At 48.1% G+C, this 22,446-nt stretch overlaps 1 protein-coding gene across 2 annotated transcripts in view; it reads right to left on the bottom strand.

The window, feature by feature from the left end:
* Window positions 1-12,574: 12,574 nt before the first annotated feature.
* The window catches only part of ZNF346 (zinc finger protein 346), a 35,293-nt gene continuing 25,421 nt past the window's right edge, over window positions 12,575-22,446 (bottom strand). The window contains exons 6-7 of one of the 2 annotated variants that reach the window (XM_080803783.1): window positions 16,454-16,547; window positions 12,575-14,019 (exon numbers count right to left, since the gene is read on the bottom strand). In XM_080803783.1, the coding sequence (XP_080659909.1) occupies window positions 13,932-14,019; window positions 16,454-16,547 (182 nt within the window). In that variant the 3' untranslated portion in view covers window positions 12,575-13,931. The remainder of the gene's footprint in view (window positions 14,020-16,453; window positions 16,548-22,446) is intronic. The other variant, XM_080803784.1, reaches the window with a different exon arrangement.

Raw genomic sequence — 22,446 nt, forward strand, 5'->3', positions numbered from 1 at the left:
GTCCTCTGCTGGCTCCCCTTAGTGAATGTGGTTGTTGGGGGGTGGGTGAGCTGCCAGCAGGAGCTGGACCCCACACAGATTTCATTCAACTTCCAGGCACTTCTCAAGCTTACCTGAGCCTAAGGCAAAGGAGAGGTTTTCATAGCCCAGGCTGGGCAAGCTCCCTGCTTCCTGAGATGTGCATGTCCCTCAAGACTGGCAACCTATACCTCCCACCCCTGAGGTCTGCACGACCCTTGTCCGCCTCCCAGCCCACATTCGGTGACCGCTCACACTGACCCTCTGCCGCATCTGATGCTCTTTCACGTCATTCATTCATACACACATTCAGTTGCCAGGTGTCAGTTAATGGTTCATGACATGGTATGCGCTGTTCTAAATCGAGGGGGGGGAAAGCAGGCCTCCGACCCGACCCCTCCCCTTCAAGGAGCTGCTGACACTGTAGTGGGGAGAGATGGATAAGTAAACAGAGCACACAGGAAGACATGCTGAGGGAGTCTGGGAGAGGCATCCAAGCCTGTCTCCCCATCATGGCCTCGCTCTCTTGGTAACAATCTTCTACCAGTTACATTTGCAGTCTTCCTTTCAAAACTTTCAAATACAACCTCTGTCTCTCTCTCTCTCACACACACACACACGCCTAGAAGCTCAGGAGCCTGCCATCCTAAGATCCTGCGTTTGGTCTGCCTCTGCCTCAGTTTCTCTATTCAGGAAATGGACACACTCCTGCTTTCTTTTCCCCAGGGCTGTTGGAGGAAGTGAATGAGTTAAGAGCTGGGACTAGGTTTCAGCGGAACAGGAAGTAGGGAGGAAGTTCTTGCCTTGGCAGAGCTCCCACTGTCTGCCAAGTGACATGCTAAGCTAGCTAAGACATCATTTCACTTCCTGCTTCTTTCTTCATGCTTCATGAAGGTTATATATGCATTATATCCTTTGATCCTGCCCACAAACCAAACGGGGTTAGAATCCTTAGCTCCATTTTGCAGATAAGGAAACAGAAGCTCAGGCAGATGGAATGACTTGTCTAAGGTCATGTAGCAGGGCGACTGGCTGGCCTAGTTGGTAGAACATGTAACTCTTGATCTCAGGGTCATGAGTTCAAGCCCCACGTTGGACATAGAGCTTACTTTAAAAAAAAAAGTAAAAAAAAAATAAGGGGCCCCTGGGTGGCTCAGTCGTTAAGCGTCTGCCTTGGGCTCAGGCCCTGATCCCAGGGTCCTGGGATTGAGTCCTGCATCGAGCTCCCTGTTCAGTGGGAAGCCCGCTTTTCCTTCTCCCACTCCCCTTCCTTGTGTTCCCTCTCTCACTGTCTCTCTCTCTCTGTCAAATAAATAAATAAAATCTTAAAAAAAAAAAAGGAAAGAGAAAGAAAAGAAAAAGAATAAAAAAAGAGTAAAAAAATAAAGTCACATAGCAAGTGAACAACAGCATTGAGACTTGAATCCTGATCTCCTGGGACAAAGAGGGAAAGCTCAGGATGACTCTCCGCAGAGTTGGGCTTTTGTTTTTTTAATTTTTTTTTTCAGATTTTATTTATTTGACAGAGAGATCACAAGTAGGCAGAGTGGCAGGCAGAGACAGAGGGGAAGCAGGCCCCCTGCTGAGCAGAGAGCCCAATTCGGGGCTCAATCCCAGGACCCTAGGAACAGGGCCTGAGCTGAAGGCAGAGGCTTTAACCCACTGAGCCACCCAGGCGCCCCCAGAGTTGGGATTTTTGATGTGACTGCATCAGCTTGCTTTCTGTCCCCATGCTTAATTTCAGCCCAGGAAGGTGCAGACTCACCTGAAGGTGAGTGTGGGAGGTGGCTGGGGCTGGGCACGGCTCTCCCTGTCCATTTGGCTGGGACTGATGGGGCCCCTATGAAGTACCAGGCCCTAGGCAGAGGTTTGCAGATTCTGGGCTCCTGAAGTGCAAGGCTGGGCCAGGAGGGACTCCCGAGGCCAGGCCCTGCCCCCCACCTGCCTGAGAGCAGAGTTGGGGGGAGGGGGCAGACGTTGCCTGGTGCCGACCATGTTGCTCTTGGATGGCAGCCGGGCCCAGGGAACACTGGGGCTCTTGTGCAGAAGGGCTGCCCTGAGCCCCTGCCCAGGCCCCATTCCAGCCCAGGCCTGGTCCAAGCCCTGGCCTCTGAGCCAGTCCTGTGCTTTCTTGTCTTCTTTCCTTGAAAATTATTTTTATTTTGAGAAAGTTTTAAAATATATATTAAAAAAAAAGCACAGGGTAAAACCATATACTTGCTACTCAGACTTGACAGTTGTTATCACGTCTTCATTTTTTCTAACCCCTTTTCACCCTGACTTCTCTCACAGACTTCAGGGAGGTCTGGCTTGGCTTGTCAACATGGAGGTGATGCTGAGAGCTAGTGAGTGGTGAAAAGTTGGGTGTTAGAGCCAGACAGATAAAGGTTTGAATTCTGAACACTTGGGACCTTCGACAAGTCACTTAACGTTAAGCCTCAATTTCATTTTCTGTAAAATGGGAATAATAGCTTTTCTGTGAGGACTCAGTGTAATGATGTATTGGAGTCCAGGGCCAATGCCTGGCACATAGCCCATGCTCAGGAACAAGCAGCCAATATTAATAATAGCAGCTATGGGCCTAGGTAGGACCTACCCAAATACATGAGTAACACACTTTTGTGACCAAGAGGGAGGGACTGTGACTCCTCACAGGGACTGTGACTCCTATGGGCTGCCAGGGCTTTGTGGTGGAGGCAGGGAGCCTGGGGCAGCCTGGGAGAGGATGAAGCCAGATATAGGGGATGGGCTAGGAGTAATCCAAGGCTCTCTTTGGGATAGTCCTGGTTCTTCCCAGTCTTAGCTGCACCCTGGCCCTCTTGTCCACTGGTACCAGACACCGTGGACCCATGTCTTGGGGAAGTTTTCAGAGGAATAGGTTGTCAGTCTAGCAAGACTCAGCTCTCTTGAGGCTTGGGCCTACAAGCCTCACACCTCCTGGGGCTTGGCATGCGTATATTTTTGGAGGAGATAGGGGCCAGGACAGCTGTGAGGTGGCAGTACTGGGCAGGAAGGGATACAGGGCTGGTAGTTGGAATCAGGAAAGAAGCCTCAGAGAGGCCCTCACACTTCTCTACCTTGCCTCATTCCTACCTGGACCATATAAGATTTTGTCTGGGCACCCAAACCAGAAAACCTAAAATGCCAAGGGCTTTAATGAAACAGGTTAATTCATCCTTCACTAGTCCCAGGTCTCCTGAGTCTGGGAATGGGTGAAGGTGGGTTTGAAATCAGGGTTGAGGTCCCTTTGTTCTCTACACTTTCCCCTAATGCTTACAAAATGATGGTTTCAGCTCCCACCATCACATTTGTGCTCAGGCAGGAGGAAGAGAGAAGCCTCAAAGAGTGGAATCTCTATCCAGCAGCTTCTGATTTTATCTCTTTGGTGAGACTGTGATACATTGCCACCCCTAACTGGAACGGAGGTCGGGAAGGTCTGCTAGAAAGAAGGGGGACTGAAGAGCCTCATTGTCTCCATATCATCAATCTTCTCTTCAGTGCCAAAACGACTTCTTTATTATTATTATTATTTTAGTTTAGTTTTTTAAAGATTTTATTTATTTGACACAGAGAGAGACATCACAAGTAGGCAGAGAGGCAGGCAGAGAGAAAGGGGGAAGCAGGCTCCCTGCTGAGCAGAGAGCCCGACGCAGGGCTCGATCCCAGGACCCTGAGACCATGACCTGAACCGAAGGCAGAGACGTGGGGCTCGATCCCAGCACCCTGAGACCATGAACTGAACCGAAGGCAGAGGATTAACCCACGGAGCCACCCAGGCGCCCCTATTATTATTATTTTTTAAGTAAACTCTACCCTCAGTGTGGGACTCAAACTCACCACTCCTCCGAGATCAAGATTTGCGCACTCCCCTGACTGAGCCAGCCAGGGGCCCCACCAAAATGACTTCCTTAAAACACAGATTTAGGGGCTGAAGTGTCTGCCTTCGGCTCAGGTCGTGATCCTGGGGTCCTGGAATGGAGCCCCGCATCAGGCTCCCTGACCTGCAGAGAGCCCGCTTCTCTCTCTCCTCCCCACTTGTTCTTTCTCTTGCTACCTCTGCCTCTCTCTCAATTTAAAAAAATAAAAATAAAACACAGATTTAACCAACTCTCTCCTCAGCTTTAGCTACTCTTTCTCTCTCTCCCACTGGCATCCCCACCTCCTCTGGCACTGGAGGCCCTTCGAGAATGGTCTCTGCTGCTCTCCCCTGTCCCCCCTCCCCTCTCTGCAGAGATAGGTGTTCTGGGTGACCACCGCCCTGAGCTCCGGGCGAGCCCTCCCGATACTGTGCTGGAGCCTTTGTACCTGCTGTCCTTACTGCTGCGAGTGTCTTTCCTTGGTCCTGCCTCCCCTCCTCCCTTCCCTCCAACCATCGCACCAGACAACTGCCATTCAGCTTTCTGGACTCCTCTTAAGTGTTCCCTCTTCTCTGAGAACCTTCCAGACCACCTTGAACTAGACATCATCTGAATACTTCTCCTTTCTCTGAAAACAGCTCTCTATTTTCTTGGAGGTCCTGGCCTTCCCCTACTCCCAGTCCACTGGGATTTGGGTGGAACCAACTTCTCCCTGGTTCCTGTGGTGGGCATGTGTCCCTGGACTTGGCTGATGAGAATATTCCATCCCCCAGGCTATTATTATTGGGTCAAGGATGAGCGTGTGATCCACACAGGGCTAATGAGAGCCATTCTGGGTCTTTTATTGGAACTCATGGGAAACTACCACTCTCAGAGGTTACAGAAGCATGAATGTGGAAACCTAGCGCTGCTTGAGAGAGCCTCCTTATGAATGAGGCCAACCCAGGAAACAAGAGGACCAAGAGATGGAGCAGGCCTGGATTTGGCCATGCCTCAAGGCAGAAATTACTACTTTGACCATTTCATTAATTTGATCCAAATATGTTTTCTTAAGCTAATTTGTCTTTTCTTTTTTTGACTCTTTATAAATAAAAGGCCCCTAATAAATTCCTCCCAGTAGAAATGACTCCTCCCTCCCTTGTGTCTCCACTAAGCTCTGTTGGCTTCCAGGCCATAGTAGTCACCTGTTTACATGTCAGCGAATTCATCATGTCATTGTTCTATTTCTTTAAAACCTTTCAACAGCTTCCTGTTATTTATTTTTTTATTTTTAAGGATTTTATTCATTCTTTTGAGTGAGCGACAGAGAGACAGAAGAGAACACAAGCAGGGGGGAGTGGCAGGCAGAGGGAGAGGGAGAAGGACACTCCCTGTTGAGCAGGGAGCCCTAGGTTGTGGGGCTGAGATCCCAGGACCCCAGGATCATGACATGAGCCAAAGGCAGATGCTTGGCCGACTGAGCCACCCAGGTGCCCCTCGAGTCGCTTTTAGAATCAAGACCTGTATTAGTTACCTACTGCCACATAACAAATTACCCCCAAACTTAATGGCTTTAAATAACAAACATTTGGGGATGTCTGGGTGGCTCAGGGATGCCTGGGTGGATGAACTTAAACTGGCTGGAAATTGTTTCTTTTTTTTTTTTTTAGCTGAAAATCTTCATACACCCTGAGGGACCTGGGTCCCGCCAGTCTCTTTCCTTGTCTGGTGACACTCTCTCCCTCTTTCAAGGTGAGAAGCACCATCTTGCCTTGGGACCTTGGCACATGCTTTTCCCTCTACCTGGAGCATCCTCTCCCCACCTCTCCCTGCTTACCCATGGGCTAATTCCCATTCATGCTTCAAGTCTCAGCTTGTCTGTAACTTCCTCAGAGAGACCTTCCCTGCCCTGTCTCCCCCTTCCCCCCATGCCTAGGCTCAGGCCTCCTATTATATGCTCTGGCTACACTGGCATTTTCCTTTTAACAATTTATCGCAATTGGAATGAGATCTTCTAGGGTATGAAATTGTGTCTCATTCCAGGGTTCTGGCATACAGCAGGGGCTGAGGAAATATAAATTCCTCTTCCCACACTGTCTAGGGACCTCTGTCTTACCCTAACAACCCTCTGCCACACGCTGCTCAGCTTCTATCAGACTTTCTGACTCTCAATATTTTCATTCAGGTGCAAGTAACAGATACCCCAACTCAAATGGGCTTAAGCAAAATGACGACTTTATTGTTTTCTGTAATTTTTTAAAGATTTTATTTATTTATTTGACAGAGAGATAGAGAGAGAGAGCACAAGTAGGCAGAGGGGCAGGCAGAGGGAGAAGCAGGGTCTCCACTGAGCAGGGAGTCCGATTCGGGGCTCGATCCCAGGACCCTGGGATCATGACCTGAGACAAAGGCAGTTGTTTAACCGACTGAGCCACCCAGGCACCCCATGTTTTCTGTAGTTTTAAAGTCCAGGGGTGGATCAGGCTTCAGGAACAGTCAGACCAAGACTCATTCTCGGGCGCCTGGGTGGCTCAGTGATTTAAAGCCTCTGCCTTCTGCTCGGGTCATGATCTCGGGGTCCTGGGATCGAGTCCTGTGTCGGGCTCTCTGCTCAGCGGGGAGCCTGCTTCCCTCTCTCTCTCTGCCTGCCTCTCTGCCTACTTGTGATCTCTGTCAAATAAATAAATAAAATCTTTTAAAAAAAAAAGACTCATTCTCTCTTTTGCTTTCTTCCCTATGGCTCCATTCTCTGGCAGGTGCTCCCCAAGAGGTGACAAAGAAGGCTACCAACAGCTCTGGGCTCAAAACCTTCCCATTTAGCAACTCCTTCCCACCTGTTTTAGCAGAAGCCAGGAGGGTGGAGGTCATCTCCACCCAGACCACCTCAGCTGAGCATGGGGTTCCTCAGTAGACACCAGGAGGCCCCAACAGGTATGGTTACTATACTTGGTGATTCTGGAAGACTTTCTACCTAATAAGCCATTCCCACACATGGTGATTTAAAATGTTTAATGTCCCTCACAATTCTGTGGATTAGGTGGACTCACCTTGGCGGTTCTCCTGCTGCTCTCTTCTGAGGTTGTTCATGCAGGGCCGGATGGTCTAAGATAGTCTCCTTCACTGCCAGGAGCTGGCTTGGCTGCTGGCCTTTCTCCACATGGTCTCTCATCTTCACTTGGTCTAGCCCAGGCTTCCTGTTATAGTGGCAGGAGTGGAAGCTTCGAGGCCTAAGTTCTAGCCTTGGAAGTTGCACGGGGTTACATCGCTGCATCCTCTGATCAGAGCAAGTCTCAAGGCCGGGTCAGGTTCCCCATCTCAGTGGGCTGAGTGACAAAGCCACATCGCAAAAGCGCACAGATGCACGGAGGCAAATGGCCTCCTGAAGGCTATTAGTGAAACAATCAACTCTACTCACAGCCCCTCTCTTCTAGGTCCTTGCACTTACTCTCCTTCCAACCTGGGTTCTTTGACCTTGATAACCAAGGGAGGCTCAGCAAATTTTAGTAAGTCCTTAGCCCATACCCACTTTTAACTTATTCATTAATTGACTCAATCACTAAGCAGTTGTTAAAGCAATCACCGTCCTTTGCTGGGCACCAGAAACCCACTATGATAAGACCCAGTTACTGTCGTCAGAGAGTTTCTAGTCTAAAAGAGGAGACAGGGAATTGAACAGATCATAACATATATTAAGGGCAATGCTAGAGGGGGCACAGAGCATCTGAGAGCACAGAAGGATAGCCAACTCAGCTTTGGGGGTTGATGATCCTTTTAGGGTCACTGGGTTGATAGAGAAGCTGGAAATTGTATGAGACAGTACTCCTGGGGCGCCTGGGTGGCTCAGTCATTAGGCGTGTGCCTTGGGCTCGGGTTGTGGTCCTGGGGTCCTGGGACCCAACCCTGCATTGGGGAATCCCTGCTCAGCGGGGAGCCTGCTTCTCCCTCTCCCACTCCCCCTGCTTGTATTCCCTCTCTCACCGCTGTCTCTCTCTCCGTCAAATAAATGAATAAAATCTTAAAAAAAAAAAAAAGACAGTATTCCTGGTCATGATAGAAACCCACCTTCAATTGCCTTAAGGAAAAAGAGGATTGACTCATAACTCAAAAGTCCTGACAATAGTGGTTTCAGGCCTGATTGGATCCAGCTGCTCATCAGAAATCAGTCACTTCTCAACTCTCAGCTATTTTCTTCTGTGATGACATAATTTTCATGCATATTGTTTTTACATGTGGCAAAGATGGCTACCCACAGCCCCAGACTTATTCTGATTGCCCAGGCTTAGGTCACGGCTTCATCCAGGGAGTGGGGTCCATCTCTCAGGGTTACAGGACCACAGGTGGAAGAATGGGAGAGAGATATTACCCATGGGAAAACAGTAAGAGAAAAGCTGATGAGTAGGGTGGCCATCAGGTGTCCTCCTGGGCAGGTGACTGGCCTTCAAACAGTGTCCTCTGGAAGGAATTGTCCTGAGAAAAGGGCGAGGGGCCCTTTGGAGGTAGAGCGAGCCGGTGTGCTAACAAAGATGCAGAAACACAGTGGCCAGTGATCTCCATTGCTACTTCTTGGACGTGTAAGCTCTCCAAGATTCTGCCTCTGAGTTTCCACTGTGAAATCGAGCCTTTCTGAGTTGTCTTGAGGGCTAAATGAAATATCAAATACAGGGGCTCAGGAAAAGTCATCCTATTCTCTTCAGTCTTTAGTCAAATAGTGACTTCCTGGGACTGATCTACTTTGCCCAAGGAGGGGGGAAAAAACCACGTTCTCCACCTAGTGGCCACAAGGGTCATTGCGCTGTAGCAATGACCCATTTACAGAACTGTCTAAGGTTTCTTCTGAGTTTTGGAGACCCTGGACAGATGAAGCAGCATTTATGGAGGACAGCGAGTATTGGACAGGGATACACCTTGAATGTGGACCTGGCACAGGACAGAGTAGGTGAGGTTGTTAGGTGAACAGATGGCCAGTGGGAGAAATAGTTTTTTCCTATTCTATTTGACACTAATGACAGCTAAACAGAAGGAAGGTCTGGTTAGGGATGGGAACAGCTCATCTGGTAGGGGCTGCTGTGATGGAAGGGTTTTCTTTGTTACCTGCTTTGGGAAGAACCTCTAACTGCCCATCACTACCTCTTCAGCACTCGGGCTCAAACTATGACTTCTTACAAGTTCTACCTGACGACAGCAAGGCTTCAGGTCACATGAAGTTGGTGGCAGGGTCCATACCAAAACCCAGGGACCCTGAATCCCAGACCAGTATCCCTAGCGACATGTTTCATGGCTGCTATACGGCTGAATACACAGCTGGGTGTCTGCACTGAGAGGTTATTACATCCCAGCTTGCTTTTCATCCAGCTCTGGGTTAAGAGCTTTATATGCATGATTCCATTGTCTTCTCCTCAGATGTCTTTGGCTGCAGAACCTGAGGTGCCTGGGATAAGCTAAGGTTCCTTAGCAGTGAAAGATGACTTCTGGCTGGAGCCCAGGGAACCACGGAAGAACAACCTCTGGTTAGCATGCCCCCCGCCCCCACGCCCCAATCAGATTGAATGAGGTTTCTGGCATTTCATAAATCATTGACAATACAGGACTCTGTGCCAGATGCCATCTGCTTCTAGCCTCACATTCCCAGGGAGACCCAGAGCTTACTTCAAGCCAATAATATAAGGAACATTTACATAGTCCTTATTTTCATAGTATCTATCATAGGTCAGGTACCATAATTGTTTCATATGTATCTATTCTTTTAATTCCCCAAATAACCCTAAAAGGTAGATACTAATGTTTCACCCTTAGGTACAGGGCACCTCAGCAAGATCACACAGCTCTGCAGAGATAAGATCTGAACCCTGGCTGCCTGATTCCAGCCCAAGTTTTTGCTGCTACTCTAGACTGCCTTGTTAGGGCTGATGCCTCTCCCTCCATGAGACCTTTCTTCACTACTAGAGCCACTGGCTCTGTTGGAGCCTGCTGGATTGGGTATTGTGGGTCCTGGGCACTGACATGAGAGATCATCCCAGGCTAGAGAAATTCAAATCTGATCTCAGGGATGCTCAGAGTAAGAGCGGCCCTGATATGAAGTCAGTATGAACCCTTGGGTTCAAATTTCCACATGTCACAACAATGTCCAAAATTAGAAAGACTGACAATACCAAGTGCTGGCAAGTTGGTAAGTTGGTAGAACCACAGTGGAAAACCATTTGGTAGTATCTCGACAAGCTAAACACACACCTATCCTATGATACAACAATGCTACTCCTGGGTATATGTGTGCACATGCATGCCAAATGACACATACAAAAATTTTCACAAGAGCTTTATTTATAATAGTTCAAAATGGAAATAACCCAATTGCAGTGTATTCATGTAACAGACTGCTACTACATAGCATGAAAAAAATGAACTTCTGACACACATAAAAAGATGGATGAATCTCACAGACATAATATTGAGCAAAAGAGGATGTGATTCCATTTTATAAAATTCAAGAGCAAGCAAAACTAGTCTATGGTGATAGAGGTCAAAGCAGTGTTTACTTCTCGGTGATAATAACTAGGAAGGGGAACAAGGGAACCTTACGGCGATCTGGCAATGTTCTGTATCTTGATCTGGATGGTGATTACTCAGATGTGGACACATATGTCAGGTTTATCAAACTGTACTTGAAAAATTAGAGCACATTATGAAATGTAGCTCAACAAGTTAAGGAAAAAGTAGTATTTCAAATACAGACAATTTTTGGGTCTGGCTTACAGCAGTTATTTTTTGCCCACCTCCAACCATTCTTCTCCCTTGGTCTGGAAGAAGCCCCACACTTTCTCCTTTTCTCTTCCAGTCAAAGTGTTTTAGGTGGAGCTCACTCTATCCCAGGCCCCAAATCAGGGCACCATTTCCCCCAGTTGTAATGATTGGTTTAGGAATTGGAACAGGGCCAAGTTGGCTAATGAATCAATCCAGGATTTTTTCTTGGAACTAGTAAGAAAAGATGTTCTTTCTAGACTGTAGTTGCCTATCTATCAGGATAAAAGCCTAGAGCTGCCAGTGGCCATCTTGCTACCTCCTTGGAGGGAGTTCACCTAAGAGGCCACACAGAGGAAAGAAGAGTGAGATTAAATTCTTCCTGATGACATTGTTCAGAACCTGGATCTAGCCATTCCTGTACCAAAATTTTTCATTAGGTGAATTGGTAAATTTTCCTTTTTTGCTAATCATTTTGATTTCAGTTTTTTACAGTTATAATTGGAATCTAATACACTGGGAATCTTAGGTAAAATTATGAGAAATATTGGGGGGGGGGCTTGGAATTTAAATAACCACTGAGCCTTGTCCAATCTTTTTTATGGTTGTTTGCTCTGTGAGACCATAGCCCTGCCAGAAGGTGGGAGGGGCAGGCCCCGGGGTCCTGTGGGAAGGATTCTGGTCCTTGTTTGGAAAGGGTTCCAGGCTAGGAATCTAGAGAATTGGATTCCACTCTCGATTTTGTTGCTTCTTAGTGGCAGGACCTTGGGCAAAATACTGTATCTCTTTGAAAGTTTTTTCTATAAAATGGGATATGAGTACCTAGCTCAAAAGGCTATTATGCAGATCAAATGCAAGTTTCCCAACTTCTCTAGCTTTTTCATACCCTTAGGTGAGTTAGTGCCTGTGTCCTGGGCATTCTCACTATACCCTGTATGATCCTCTCACCATTGCCACAGTGATCTTTATCGTGTATGATCTCCCCAATAGCAAGAAAGTGTTGATCCCTGTGCCCTCTTGCCGACAGGGCTGGGCACATGGCTAGCAGTGACTCCTAAACCTAGACTAAGAGGTCTTATGGGCCAAGGCTAATGATCTGGCAGCCCACCCACCCTTCCGCCCTTCATTTCTTTGCCTGATTGATAATGCTGATTCTGACATCCTGTATAAGGTAAGAAGGATTCCAGGGAAACTTCTGGGACAGTCCGGGACTTTGGATGCTGAGAGCTGAGAATCCATTGTGGGGACCACATAGGACCCTTCCCAGCTGGTCAAGAGCAGGTGAGTAAGAATAGTTTGCTGAGTGAAGAATGGGGGCTGAGGCTGCATTGCGTACCCTGCTCAGATCTGGCTGTCTGAGACAAACGCTGGACAAAGGGCTCCTGAGGCCATCACACGCACTCCTTCCCTAGCTCATTTCTGGATCACAGAAAAGCTTCCTGCAAGAATCTCTAGGCTTGTAAGTTGATGGAACAAACCCAGTGCTGAAGAAGAGCTGTGTAGGGAAAGGCCATCTTTCCTTATACACACTCATTCATTCATACGTTCATTATTCAACAAACACTTCATGACACACCACTCCATATTAGAGAAGTAGAGGTGAAAGAGGCTAGGTCTTAGCCCTGAAGGGATTAGCCTGGAGAGAACCATACTAGACACAGCCTCCATCTGGGGTTCCCTGTCTGTCTCCTGTCCTACTCTCCTGCATCTCTTCTCCATTGAACAGCCAGAACGATCCTCTCAAACAAAGTAGATTCTCAGCTTAACCCCCCTAAAGAGCTCCATAAAGCCCTCAGTGACGGGGAGGTAGATGAATGGATGAGATCGTATTAAGTTTAGGGCACCTGGGAAGGCTTCAACAAGGTTGCCAGGCAATTTAGATGTTTATCTCTGTCTCACCTCTTAAGATCAGTGTTTAGAGCCCTGGGAGTCTGAGAGGGGTGAGGGTAAGTGGTCAAGACACGCATATTAGATCCAACGGCAATATGGCACCAAATCCCAGGCCTGTTAAGTTGCAGTCTGGCTCATGGGAGAAATTCTTTATTTAGATGCTTCAGTGACCAAGAGACAGAGCATAAGCACACGCACACACACCCATACAATAAGTAAAGGCATTTCACAGGCAAAGGGAGAGGCAATAGGGGGAAGAGGCCACAAGAGCAGCTAGGGGCTTCTCTGACTCAATGAAGAGGGGCCTATGATGGTGACACTCCTTGGAATTCCTGCTTGAAAGCTACAAGTGAAGTCCCAGGGTATAAAACACAGCAGAGTTGGAGAAATCTAAGCTTGGAGCCCGGGCAACATCTTTTTCCTCATTGCAAAAACCTGTACCAGCTCTCCTTTCTTCTCCTGGGGGTCCTATCCTGTTCCCTGGCACCCAGGAATCTCCTGGTGGATGATGGGAGAGGGCTAGCACCACAGCAACCTGGGCAGGTGGTCTGCTGCATAAGGAGAAGGAGAGGGCTAGTAGAGCCAAGGAGCAGCAATGAATCTCTGAGCTGGCTGGCATGAGGCAGTTTGCCTTTAAGGGCACAGAACCATCAAGGAAACTTGCATGTGGGAGCTTTCCCACATGTCACTGGGTCAGAGCACCTCTCTGACAGAGGAGGGGAAAGGACCCCCTTGGAGATTTCCATGATCCCACAGGATACTGAGGCTTCCTCCCGCTCTAGCTTTTTTCCAGCTGCTGCAGATCCTTAGCACCATTCAGGAACTGCAGAGGAGCAGCAGGAAGGATAGCACTGCTCTGCCAGGACTGTATCACTGCTCTAGGAGGAAACTTCACAGTGGGTAGAAAACTGTCTAAATGGCCAGCATCTGGTCCCAGGCTCAGGAAAGCCTGTACTTTTTGGGGAAAGGGGGAGTCATATTAGCTCCAAGCTTCCATGGGACAGCCACTTCCATCTACCCTTTCCCCCCTAGGCCAAGGTCTGCTGTGAAAGCTCCAGGTTTCACTGGAGCTGCCTAGAGCCCAGGGAGAGCTCAGTTCTTTAGCTACAGAGACTGGTTCAAAACTGACCTGCAAAGAAAGACAGGCCTGGGACTCATGACATATGGCCCAAAGACACTGGGGAAGGGGAAAGGCCATCCTCCAAACTACTACCCTGTGAGGCCCCAAGTCCTCTCAAGATCCACCCCCTTCTCTCATCCTGACCTACAGGGTCCATTCCAAAGGGGTAGAGCAGGGGTGGATTTGCCTGGACCAATCAGAGGCTATCTGCTGCCTCAGGCCTATGTGTTCTCCAGGTATAAGAAACAAGGAAGAGGGAGCCAAGGGCTGACCATGGTCACGGGAAGCTGGCTCATGGCTGGTTCAACCTTGGGTGCTGGACAAAAACATCTCTAGTCTTCCAACGTGGCTGAGTCTTTCAGAATGGGTTGCCTTTGCACTGGAATCTGGCCCAGGGGGGATGCCATTGTTTTTGGTGACCTGCAATTTGAGAAGGAATAAATGTACAGGGTCAGTTTGTGGCGGTTTATCCAGGTAGTTTATTCTAAGGATAATACAGCTCTTCCAGGGCCTCGGAGTAATAAGAAGGGCAGCTCTCCTTTATTGAGGGCCACTGCAAGCTAGGCACAATGCTTGGTGCTTTGCTGCCAGCATCTTATTTTATCCTCATGGCAATTTGACAAGGAGTGAGATAGTATCTCCATTTTATTTATGAGGAAACTAAAGTTCAGAAAGTGTAAGTCACCTGCCCCCAGTAAGCTTTTTAGTGTTGTTTTGTTGTTATTTTTAACACCCCCCCTGCCCCGCCCCCCACCAGTAAGCTTTTTGAAAGTGTGCTTGATTTAGGATGGCAGCCCATGTCTCTCCACTATACCAAGCCATTTATTCTGCCTACAGGGTCCTATATGACCTGGATAGTATAGACTGATCATTCTCCCCCTCACACTGAGTCACAAGTGGCTCTCATGTCCCTCTCTATCCCACTCTCTGGGCATCTAGCAACACCTGATATTGTTTTATTTGTTTATGCATTTGTTTAGAATCTGCTTCTACCACTAGATGGGGATCCAAAAGATCAGGGAACATTACCGGTTTTGGTTCTTACTGTAGCCCTAGTGTTCCAAACAGGGCATGGCACATAATAGGTACTCAATAAATATTGAAATAAATATGAAAGCTTATCTCTAATAGCTCCCCTTTTTTGTACTAGTACTACACATATATGATCTCTAACTTTCATGTCATCCTATCAGGTGAGGATAATGAGCTCCATTTGGAATGTCAGAGCAAAATGAATACACTTTGGAAACAAAACATTTGAATTCTGAGTCTAATTCCAAGTAACTATGCAATCCTGGGCAAGTCACTTAACCTACCTGACTTTAGGTTTCCTTGGGTTGGAAAAGGGGGGTTTGTGTGGCTTTAATTCAGAGCTGCTATTGTGAATTAAATGAGATTAAATTAGGTGTTCAACAAATCATATCTATAATCTTACAGAAAAGGAAGTGGAGGTTCAGAGAGGTTTACTGACTCACCTAAAGTCACACAGCTGGCAGTATAGGAAGAAAATAGTAAACGCTATCATTTTCAAGATGGGGTAGCCCCAGGGCAGGGCTCTGGTTGGTTCTAGGTGGTGTACTGAAACTGCCACCAGTAAAGCTGCAAGGGAGGTATACTAAAATGGGAGTGAGCCCCAGGCTGGATTACAGGGGCTTTTTTCAAACCTAAAAGAAGCCTCAAGAGTCCTCCCAATATAAAAATATATACTAAACACATATAAAGAAGATCTGCTGCAATGTGGGAGAGGAAACTTCAGGCAGAGAGGACCAAGGACATTTTGACTCTAATGGTCTGGGTTTCTACCACCTTTAATTCATTCAGCTTTGTGAGCAATACAGGACCTACCACCAAAGTCAAAGAAATCATTTAGGGGACTTGCTTGCCTGAAACTCAGTTTTCTCATTGGTAAAATGGGGGCATTTCCATCTCAGATGGTTACCTAGTGGCACACTGTCCCTACTACCCAGATCCCTTCTGAGAGGAAGGGACAGAACCACGTGAACCCTCCCCTGGCCAGGCCCTAGTCGCCTCATATCACATGGTGCCACAGCCTCCTTGTAAGCATGATGCCCTGGAGGAGTGTGCTGTGAGCTAGGCAAGCCTCAGTATGAATTACAAGCTCTGTCTCACACTGTCACTTGGAATGGTGGTTGCCTATCTGTAACAATAATCCCTTCTTCCTAGGGCTGTTGTGAGGATTACCTGAGAGAATTTGCTTGGCATATGCCCTGTAACAGAATAGGGGCTCAAAGAATGTTAGTCATTTTTAAGGTTATTATAACAGATGACTGATTCTGTTTACTTCAAAGCACTTATCACAGTTTGTAACTATTGGTTGTTTACTTGTTTATTGTTTGTCCCCCCCCACCCCCCCATCAGAATGTAAGGTCATGAGAGCAGGGACTGGGTCTGTCTTGGCCACCACTCAGAGGGTGTTCAATAAATATTTGATCAAGGAATAAAGAAACCTGGTCATATTAGGTAATAACCTGTAGAGGGAGCCCTTGCCATAGAATTGATGGCAATCAAGACTAGGTTCTTCATGGCACTAGTGGGAACAAAAAAACAAAGCTTCCCTAGTCAGACTACTGAAGAGCAGGAAATCTAAGTACGTTTAGAAGACCACCAAGGAAACTATGTTTCTCTGTGAAAACCTTCAGCCCAGCAGGTCCAAAGGCTGCAGAGAAGGTGATGGGAGAAAAACTTACAGAGGAGACACTTCTTTCTGTTGATCTGTTGACTGAGAAAAGGCTGCCAGGATACCAGTTTAGCAAAGGAATACCTGGCTTTGTTTTCATTTAGAAGCCCTGAGTTCTTGTTGCAGACCCTTGGATTTCAAAGGATGAATACTCACTGGTTCTTGTGTTTGAAGCCGCTGACATGAGCTTGATACTGTTCTATGGAGTTCAGCACTATCTTACACGTCTTGCAGGGGTAGCCCTTCCCAGCTGAAACACACATAAAAATCAAGATGTTTAGTTATCCAATAAAAAGGGACCTGGGGACTGCTGCTTTCAACAGTTAATGCCCTTCTGAGGATGGATGGTGGAGTGAGTTTAGGTGGTTGGCCCTGATGGGAATCCCAGAGGCCTCAATGCTCAGGGGGCACAGGCTGTGTGTCTATGTGCTTCCTGGGGTTGGGAACTTCCTCATCCCCTGTAGCATCCCCACAACTGAACCTGGTCCAGACTAGCTGTCTGTTGAGTAAATAAAAAACCGACAAAGAGGTGACATTTGGTGTAACTGTCTTTTCTACCTTGACTGTGCTAAGTGGCCTCATTAAGAATGTTCTTCACTGAGAGATCTCTGGGAAACTGCCCCTCTCCTTGGGCTTGCAATAACAGTAATTAATGGGAATACCTGCTATGAAAATTAATCTGTCTTTCTACCTTGGGGCTAACAGACACCCTGTCTTACTACCAGCTCTGATCCATTGCCAAAGTGGTCTTTGTCTACATGGTCTAGTAGAGAGCATGGTCAGGAGCAAAGATATGGAGCTGGACTTCTGGCTCTGCCTTCATGTGAGGTTGGTGAAATCCCTTCTCCTCCTTTCCTTCCTTTCTTTCTTTGTTTTTTAACTTTTTAAAAAAGGTTATACTTATTTATTTATTAGAGAGAGAGAGACAGTAAGAGAGAGCATAAGAATGGAGAAGGTCAGAGGGAAAAGCAGACTCCCCGTGAAGGTGGGAGCCCGATGCGGGACTCGATCCCGAGATTCCGGGATCATGACCTGAGCCAAAGGCAGTTGCTTAACCAACTGAGCCACCCAGGCGCCCTCCCTTCCACTTTCTGATCCTCAGCTTTTCTCAACTATAAGCCAATTACCCTATGACTGATAACCATAATACTTATAATAAAAAGCAATATTATTAACTAAGTATCTGATATAGGCCATGCACACTGTATTACTTTGTTTGGCCCTCATAACGATCCTGTGAGAATCATTATCATTATTTTATAGACGAGGAAAATAAGGCACAATCACAATCACATGTCTAAGAACACAGAGTTAGTAAGTGGCAAACTCACTTGGCTGGCCACAAAGGCTGTACTTATTCTAACAAGCCAAATGTTAGCTGTACAAGGCAGCTGTACACATAACTTCAAGAGCCCTCTGGTTCTGACACTTTTCCAATCATCTGCCATCCTAAAGTTTCACAACTCCGGAGTGAGATCACCTAGGCTCAAATCCCAGCTCTATCATTTCTTACCTGTAGGACCATAGGCCAGTTACTTAACCTCTCTGAGATTTGGTTTCCTCATTTGTAAAAGTGGGGCTTCTCTGAGAATCAGGTTCCTTACCTATAAAATGAGGTTAATATTAGTATCAACCTCATAAGGTTATTGTAATGATTTAAGTAAAAGCATTTGACACATAGTAAGTGCTCAACAAGTGTGAGTTTTCATCACTAGCATTATTTTACTCTTATGGGTTCAATGCGTTAGTCTGGTAAAGAGGTGGAGAGTATCTTTAAATCAGCCTTCCATGGCAACTGTAGCTACTGTGAACACCAATGATACCTCTACTCCAAAAATCCAGCCAATGGTCCCGGCTACATTTGATTCCTTTGTATCTTCAAGTATTTCCTGGAAGACACATCCCTTGAAGGAATTTAAGGGGAAAATGATTGCAATCAGAATTCAGGTCCTTTTTAGACATTAACGGACAGCATTTGCAGAAGGCTTAATTTTAGACCCTCAGCTCTTCTCTCTAAACTCTCTAGGGGGTTGCATTCATGCCCCTGACTTTAATTACCACCTAAAACATATGAAACTACCAATATTTAATAGCTACTGACCTACCATATGGCAGTATCTCCAAACCAAACCTCTCCTTTGAGGTCTAGATCTATATATCCAACTACCTACTTGGATATCTCATGGGCATCTTAAACTTAAGCTGATGAAACCTGGCTATCCACCTACTAGCTTAAGACTAAATCTGGGGGCGCCTGGGTGGCTCAGTGGGTTAAGCCTCTGCCTTCGGCTCAGGTCATGATCCCAGGGTCCTGGGATCGAGCCCCACATCGGGCTCTCTGCTCAGCGGGGAGCCTGCTTCCTCCCTCTCTCTCTGCCTGCCTCTCTGCCTACTTGTGATCTCTGTCTATCAAATAAATAAATAAAATCTTTTAAAAAAAAAAGACTAAATCTGGTCACCATTCTTGACTATTCCCTTTCCTTCACCTCCCACTTTTTTTTTTTTTTTTTTTGGTAAAGATTTTCTTTTTATGTAATCTGTTACATTACCATGGGGCTTGAACTCACAACTCCAAGATCAAGAGCTGCATGATCTACTGACTAAGCCAGCCAGGTGCCCCTCACCTCCCACATGTGATGGCCAAATTCTGGCAATTCTACTTCCAAAGTAGCTCTTGAATCCTTTTACTTCTGTCTACCTTCTCCACTGCTACCTTAGTTCAAGCTCCCATCTTTTCCTGTATGAATTACTACAATATCCTCATTGCTGGGGTCTTCTTCTTCTTCTTTTTTTTTTTTTTAAAGATTTTATTTATTTATTTGACAGAGAGAGATCACAAGTAGGCAGAGAGGCAGGCAGAGAGAGAGAGGGAAGCAGGCTCCCCGCTGAGCAGAGAGCCTGATGCAGGACTCGATCCCAGGACCCTGAAATCATGACCTGAGCCGAAGGCAGCGGCTTAACCCACTGAGCCACCCAGGCACCCTTGCTGAGGTCTTCTCACTCCCTTTCCTCTCTGTTCCAAAACATCCTCCACTTTGTAAGCAGAATGATCTAAAAATGCTTAAACTGTCAGTGGCTTCCCAATGCTCTTAGGATAAAGGCCCAAATCCTTAACATAACCAACAATACCATGACTGGATGCTTGCTCATCTTCTGCCCAGGATCGTTTTGCCCAACTCTCTTCTCCTTATGCTCTGGGAAGCCTTCCTTGATCTTTGCTCCCCCATCTTAAGTCAACCCGTTTGCTTCCTTTTCTTTCTTTCTTCAAAGATTTGTCTATTTATTTAAAAGAGAGAGCGTGCACACATGTGCACGAGCAGGGGGAGGGGCAGAAGGAGAGGGAGGGAGAGAATCCCAAGCAGATTCCCCACAGAGTCAGACATGGGGCTTGATCCCAGGACCCTGAGATCATGACCTGACCCCAAATCAAGGGCCGGGCACTCAACCAACTGAGCCACCCAGGTGCCCCCTACTTTTTAAAGGAAGATTTATTTATTTATTTATTTATTTGAGAGAAAGAGAGAGAGAGAGCAGGGTAGAGAAGCAGAGAGAATCTTAAGCAGAATGCATGACGAGCAAAGAGCCCAACGTGGGGCTTGATCTCATAACACTGAGATCATGACCTCAGCTGAAACTAGGAGTCAGATGCTTAACCAACTGCTCCATCCAGGTGTCCCATTTTCTTTTCTTTTTAAAAATAGTTTATTTTTAAGTAATCTCTACACTTGACATGGGGCTCGAACTTACAATCCTGAAATCAAAAGTTGCACACTCGGGACACCTGGGTGCCTCAGTCAGTTAAGTGTCTGCCTTTGGCTCAGGTCATGATCACAAGGTCCTGGGATCCAGTCCCACATCTTCAACCACTCCTCTCCCTCTGCCTGCCATTCCTCAGCTTGTGCTCTCTTTCTCTCCCCCTCTGTCAAATAAAATCTTCTTTAAAAAAAAGTTGGGTAATTAAGTTTTGGCAGAGGTCAGAAGGGAAAAGTCAAGCTTCTAATCAACCTAAAACCTTTGCTAAGGTGGAGTCCCTGTCAGCTAAAGTCACTGCTTTGCATATCCTAGACCAGCATCCCACCTCTGTGTAGAAGGGGGTCAGAGTAGGTTTGGTGCCTCTACGGACATCCTGCAGTTGGAAAGCCTCCTGCCAAGTAAACTTAGAGCTGGAGGCAGGAGAAAGGAGTATAAGTCTTAGAGCCAGACTGAACTACAGACAGAGACATACACTGACTGTCACTTAATATCATCAGACCATGCTCCCCTTCGGCAACCTCTCTGGCCACAAACCCAGAGCCTGACATGACACATGACCCCTACCCTCAACTTGAGCCCCCTGGGGATCCCGCCTCAGCACCGGCAGATCCAGCCTGCCATGCCCCTAGGCCCTAACCCTACCTCTAGGATGGCTTTTCAGGCTTCCGTCCCCAGAGGCCTGGCCCCTAAGCCCTCCAGACTGAGGACCCCTGAGCAACACTCCAGCACTCCGCCTGACACCCAAGAGGAAAGTGCACCATTTGAAGCTGCACAGAACCCTCAGAGTGGGAGAAACCTGTGTGCCCCCCTGAGGCCACCCCCACCTTCAGTGGCCCCTGGCCACAAACCTGGAGCCTGACATGCCACCTGACCTGTGCCTTCAACTCGGTACCACCGCCCCCAACCCCGGGGATCCCGCTACAGCGCCGGCATATCCAGCCTGTCATGCCGCTAGGCCCTAACCCTACCTCTCTAGGTTGGATTTTCAGGCTTCCGTCCCCACGGCCTAGTCCCCAAGACCTCCAAACTGGGGACCCCTGAGCCACATCCCAGGACTCTGCCTGCCACCCAGGAGGAAACCGCGCTGTTTGGAGCTGTGCAGAACCCTCAGAGCCACAGAAACCTGCATGCCCCTCTGAGGCCACTCCACTGTCAGTGACCCCCTGGTCACAAACCTGGAGCCTGACACGCCGCCTGACCCTGGCCCTCAACTCGGACCCCCGGGGATCCTGCCTCAGCGCTGGCAGATCAGGCCTGCCATGCCCCTAGGTCCTAACCCTACGTCTAGGTTGGGTTTTCAGGCTTCTGTCCCCAGAGCCCTGGCCTCAAACTCCTCTAGATTGGGGACCGCTGAGGCACACCCCAGGACTTCGCCTGCCACCCACAAGGAAAATGCAACGTTTGGAGCTACGAAGACCCTCAGAACGGGAGAAACCTGCATGCCCCCGCTCCTCCAGGCCACACCTACCTTTGGCATACCCCCAGGACAGAAACCCGGAGGCTGAGGCTCAGTCTGACCCCCTCCCTCAACTCTGCCCCGGAGGAGATCACCTCAGGGTGCATTAGGGGAGCCGCCTTGACCGGCCCATGGTCCTGGACGGCCGCACCATGCACCTAGCGAGAACGTGCTCCCAACACCGGGCGCTCACGGCTTGAATGGCCGCACAATGCTGGCCAATTCTCACGAGATTTCTGCCCAAATCGATATCGATTTGGACACAAACCTTGAGAGAATTGGCCAGAAAACTCCAGTGAACTCGCTTCCGGCGGCAGGGGCCTTCAAAGGAGCCACCTAGGCCTGGCCCGTGGTCTCGAAGGGTAGTGGCCCCAACACTGTGAGAAAGCACTCTAAATGCTAGGCACAGGTGTGGCCCGAGTGGCCTCAGAATGCCAGCCACCCCCGCCCTCTACTCAGCCCCCTGTGGAGCCCACCTCAGCGCTGGTAGATCGGGCCTGCCATGCCCCTAGTCCCTAACACTACGTCTAGGTTGGGTTTTCAGGCTTCCACCCCAGAGACCTGGTCCCAAGCCCTCCACAATGGGGACCACTGAGCCACACCCCAGGACTCTGTCTGCCACCCAGGAGTAAACCGCACTGTTTGGAGCTGCACATAACCCTCAAAGTGGGAGAAACCTGCATGCCCCTCTGAGCCCACCCCACCTTCGGCGGCCCTCCTGGCCACAAACTGACATGCCACCTGACATCCGCCCTCTACTCAAACCCCCTGGGGATCCTGCCACAGCTCTGGCAGATCAGGCCTGCCATGCCCCAGGCCTTAACATTACCTCTAGGTTGGCTTTTCAGGCTTCCGTCCCCAGAGTCCTGGCCCCAAAGTCCTCCAGATTGGGGACCCCTGAGCCATATCCCTGGATTCCGCCTGCCACCCAGGAGGAAAC

The sequence above is a fragment of the Martes martes genome (assembly GCF_963455335.1).
Source record: "Martes martes genome assembly, chromosome: 5".
Lineage (NCBI taxonomy): Eukaryota > Metazoa > Chordata > Mammalia > Carnivora > Mustelidae > Martes > Martes martes.